Raw genomic sequence first — 5,051 nt, forward strand, 5'->3', positions numbered from 1 at the left:
ATAAGACAGTCTTATAGGTGAATATAGGCGATGTATAGCGAAAATATATTATTGCGCTATTGTTTTGTTTAAAATTTGTGTATAAATTTTAATAATACTCTTAATTTAAAATATAAAATATATGTATTAGTAAACAATTTCTCTTATCAAATTATTTTGCAATAACTGCAACATAAGCTTTTATGTAAATCCTGAACAATATTGACCTGGAAGTTTTTATTATTTCATTTCACTATCAAATTATGCTACTACTATATGTATTTATACATAGAATGTTAGACAAAAACTTATCAGCAGTCGTGCTTAAAGCTTTATGTGTGTGCAGTAATTTTATTGATAAAAACAACTTGATTTATATGGAAATAGAAATTTGACACTATGATGAGAAAGCCGAAGATTTATGTTCAGCAATAAATATTCCAGCATTTAAGATTTTGACCAGTGCATGAACATATGTGTATTTCCAATAAAAATTCTAGTTTATTCTAGTTTAGTCCATTGAGTCATAGTAGGTAGGAAAATGGCTGACATGCAATACGTGTCCAGGTTGTAAATTATGTTGGAGCAATTATTTTCCTTATTACAAGAATTACTTAAAATTTCTTAAATATCTGAGTATCTATAGATATTGTTAAATTGTTTGAATAATTCATGTACAGGTACATTTATTAAAAATACTTATACTGACTTTTAATAATCACTGTTATTTAAAACTAATAGTTGCTATTATGTTTTAGAAATACTATTAATAAATAAAATAAGCATTAAAATTTTTTAAAATATCTCAAGAGAGTATAAAACTGCTGGATGCGCCCAAGAGTATCTCAGTTATGAACTGTGAGAAGCCAAATGCTGGCGAGAGTTTTTAGTCACTTATCAGTTTTTATATTATTTTTAATTTTAAACACAAAAAACAGCAATGACATTAATTCTGTTGAACTAAATAATTATATATATGAATTTATTATTAATTAATATTATTTTATTAATTATTCACATGAAAAAGTCAAAATATTTTTTTGAATTTTTAAATATTCCATAATATTGCACTAAAATTTAATAGTTTTTTCGTTAATAAAAAAAAAATATATTTGTATTTATTATTATTTTATTAATTATTCACATATTAAAGTCAAAAAATTCTCTTGAATTTTTGAAGTATTCCGGAATATTGCACTAAAATGTAACAGTTTTTCGTTATCAAAAAAAAATTATGGCCGATATATAAAAAAAACAAAAACATTTTTTTATAAAATAATTTTAAACGTCACTACTTTGATAGTTAAGAAAAAAAACATAAGCAATCTAAACTTATTAAAGTTTATTATTATTGCTAGGGGATGTGTCACAGCGACCGTCAGCTTTATTATGCCCCCTTCTGGGCTTAGAATAGGTTTTTAAGCCCTGTTGCGTCAATAAAAAGTAGTATAGAACCTACTAAAATAAAAATGTATGATAATAATATAAATGTACAGTACAAAAAATAATTTGGTTGATTTAACTAGATTTTAACTAAATCCCAAGTCAATATATTCTTATTCGACGCTTCATGTTGGTAACATACAACCATACGATATGTTGGTTTTCATATCTTTTTTTACTTGTCAATATGACAAGTATGTGCCTAGAGTATATTTTTCTGAGTGTAGTAATGGAAGCTTATTATCTGATATGAAAAATCCAAATACTGCATAAGAATAATAAGATTTAATGACATTTTCACCATATAGTTCTCTCCTGTATAGTGCAAGCGGAAGGAATACGAAGAGTGAACGGATTGTGAAACGACACATTGTCTTAGTGAAAGAGAATTATTTTTTCTTTCTTCTTCTTGATCAATGAACAAAATTCCACTCGCATTTGAAAATACGGATGCCATAACCTCATCAGCTTTCTTTTGCGTTCTTGTCCGCTTAACTCGAGGTACGCTTGCCACTTAGCTTACTGCTTATTCGTTTTTGAAGTGATCTGGTGGGTCTAAGTTTTGTTCACTGTTACATCTCCGAACAACCTTCAGTAGTATCCAGTAGTTGTTTATGGTTAACTGTCACAAAAGCGGCACCTACTTCGAAAAGAGGTTTCTCTTAAACAAATGTTCCTAAAACATGAAGTCAACATATATATTAGAATTCTTTAAGGTGTCAGCTGCAAGTCTACTTTATCGTGTGTCAAAACATGTAAACGGTATAAGGGGCTGTCACGACTTCTTTTTTGTGATTAGTCTGTTCGGTATCACCGGTATTTGTACATAGGTAGGTCTTTGAAGTCAGCATAACACTTCTTCAACATTTGTCTCGATGGAGCGTAATCCTCGCATAAGAGTTACTCTTTATCTACATTAGAGCGAACCTTTCACTATCAAGGTATTTGAAAAATAATAATACAAGGCTTCAGATTTTTTTTTGAATCAATTGTTCTGAAATATAAAAAATGGCGTCAGTAATGCAGTAAAGTTATACATTCATACTGACTTATAATGAAATCTTTACAGATATCATTCGAAAGTTGACATTTTTTTAAAATATATATGGACTTTTTATTAGTTGCAGTTCCTATATATCATTCTTATCACTGATTACTATTATAGTAGAATCATATGCTTTAGTCTAGTCTCCGATATCTTCTTCAGTGCGTTGCAAGTATGTTAAGAAACTTAACAAACCTTTTAAAGTTCATTAGTATAAAGTATATTAAATCTTGATATTTTTAGCAATTTAATAAAGTGATAAGATTGATATGTTTATTTATATTTTTTTAAAAATTAAAAGTGAAAAAACAAATAAAAATATTTGAATTAATTATTTGTCTCGTTATCATAGTTCTCTGTCAATTATATTTTATTTAATATAGCACATCATAAAAAAATTAAAAAAATTATTAATCTTAATTTATTTATGAAACTTAAAAAAAAACTATAAATTACCTAAAATTGCAAGTCAAATTTAAAATTTGATTATAAAAGCAACAATTATCAAGAAACTGTTTCCAGTACTGCATTAGATTTCAATTAGTGAAGATGCTGTGGCAAAGCTTTGTATCTTTCTTATTTTTATTGACTTTCATAGCTGCCAATGGGTCAAGCAATGTAGATGATATAAAATTGGTAACTAAAAATATAAATTAAAAATCAGTAGAATGTTTTTGTAAATTAATTGGTTTTTGTCTTACTAGTCCGATCATATTCTAACCACGGAGCTGTTAACTAATTTAACACATTACCTGGAACTCAATACTCAATACTACACGACACTTGATGCAAAACTTCTCAAGTGAGTAACAGAAATTTAACATAAGGAATTGTGATATAATTTAAAATTTATTTAGTAATAATTTTTTATATATATATATATATATATATATATAAAGCAATCAATATAATTCATTTACATAGAACTTTGCCATTTTGTTGTGTATGTTTAATAATTTCTTCGTATTATGATAGTACCAGTGGTGGCGTATATTATCAAGGTCATTTCGACACCCATACCTTTGTAGTATCTTTTTCGAGATTGCGTTTATATGAAGCCGTCTCTTTGTATACGTATACATGTTTTTGTATTTTGAATATTTTGACATCTACAGCAATAGAGACATCAACAGTGATGTTGTATATGTTCAAGGCCTATACGCCGCCCATACCTTTGTAGTATATGAAGTCGACTTCTTGTTTAGAGATACCATCGGTGATATCGTTTATATTCAAGGTCTGTTCGGCACCCATATCTTTGTAGGATATTCTTTGAGATCGCATTTAAATGAAGCCGTCCTGTTGTATACGTATACATTTCATTGTATTGTGAATGTTTTGACATCTACAGCAACGGAGATAGCTTCTGTGATATCGTATATCTTCAAGAAGTGTTCGGCGCCTATACCTTTGTAGTATATTCTTCAAGATCGCATTTATATGAAGAAATTAAATTAATAAATTTATATAAAACTCTCTTTTCATTTTGTATACGTAGATTTATTTCTTCTTATTATAAATCAATTTACACCTACGACAATCGAGATAGCACATTCATAAAAATAATTTGGTTGATTTAACCAGATTTAAACTAAATCGGAGGTCAAAATATTCTTACTCGACCATTATGATGGTACAACCATACTAACATTTATATGTGGTAAAGCTAAAACAGGTCAATTAAACTTATATGTGATTAAAGCATATTTTTCTGAGTGCATCTTAATGTGCATATCTTCTAGATTTCACTTGCATGGTTAGAGTGTTCTTAAAAGGTATCCATTTAAAATTTCTGAAAATGCAAGATGCCATCATGTCTAACAACTTTATAAACAGCAACCGGCATGTTCTTATTTTAATCTGGATGTAACTACGTGTCAAGTAGTTACCTTTCACCTTAGGCACTAATATGTTCTCTATATGCAGTTCTATTCATCATATGACGTGGTCCATGTATTTTCATAACTAAATGTATATATAAACTAGAGCCCCACTGAGTTGTGGATTTGCTTCGACTATATTCTCTTAGCTGGACTACTGAGACAGTGTTCAACATTCTTATTCTTATCTATCACTTTTTCTCATTTCTGCTTTGTACTTTCTCTAATCCCATTGTGCAAGTAAGAATGACAAAAATTCTTACTTGTATATACGCTTCGCTTTTAAATCAAAGAACATTATAATTGTACATAACATATTAATATATTATATATTTTATTACTTCCAATACACTCCGTTACCAAATTTGATAAATATAGAAAACATAATAATTCTTTTCAAATAGATTTGTGGAACAATTTAAAAAAGCAATAGATGAATCCATAAAAGAATTGGACGATGACGATGATGATAAGGAAGTAGAAGTTCAAAAACCTGAAGCATGTGCAGATATTAACAACTCAACCGGGGTTTATCAATTGTATCTAGAAGATTTTATTGAAAAGCCATTCTTTGTGTATTGCCAAAAAGATTCTGAAGATGAATCTGCTTGGACTGTTATACAACGTCGTGAAGATGGTTCCATAAATTTCAATCGTGATTGGGCAGATTATAAGAGAGGTTTTGGAAATATATATGGAGAATT

The 5,051-nt window shown here is 28.4% G+C and overlaps 1 protein-coding gene across 1 annotated transcript; it reads left to right on the plus strand.

Annotated features, from left to right (window-relative positions):
• Positions 1-2,993: 2,993 nt before the first annotated feature.
• On the plus strand, positions 2,994-5,049 carry LOC119674372 (angiopoietin-4-like; the record flags this gene model as incomplete). The annotated part of the gene is made up of 3 exons (XM_038085507.1): positions 2,994-3,103; positions 3,172-3,269; positions 4,752-5,049. Coding segments are annotated over exons 1-3 (483 nt in total), but the record flags the coding sequence as incomplete, so codon positions are not given.
• Positions 5,050-5,051: the final 2 nt, after the last annotated feature.

The sequence above is a fragment of the Teleopsis dalmanni genome, chromosome 2 (genome assembly GCF_002237135.1).
Source record: "Teleopsis dalmanni isolate 2A chromosome 2, ASM223713v2, whole genome shotgun sequence".
Lineage (NCBI taxonomy): Eukaryota > Metazoa > Arthropoda > Insecta > Diptera > Diopsidae > Teleopsis > Teleopsis dalmanni.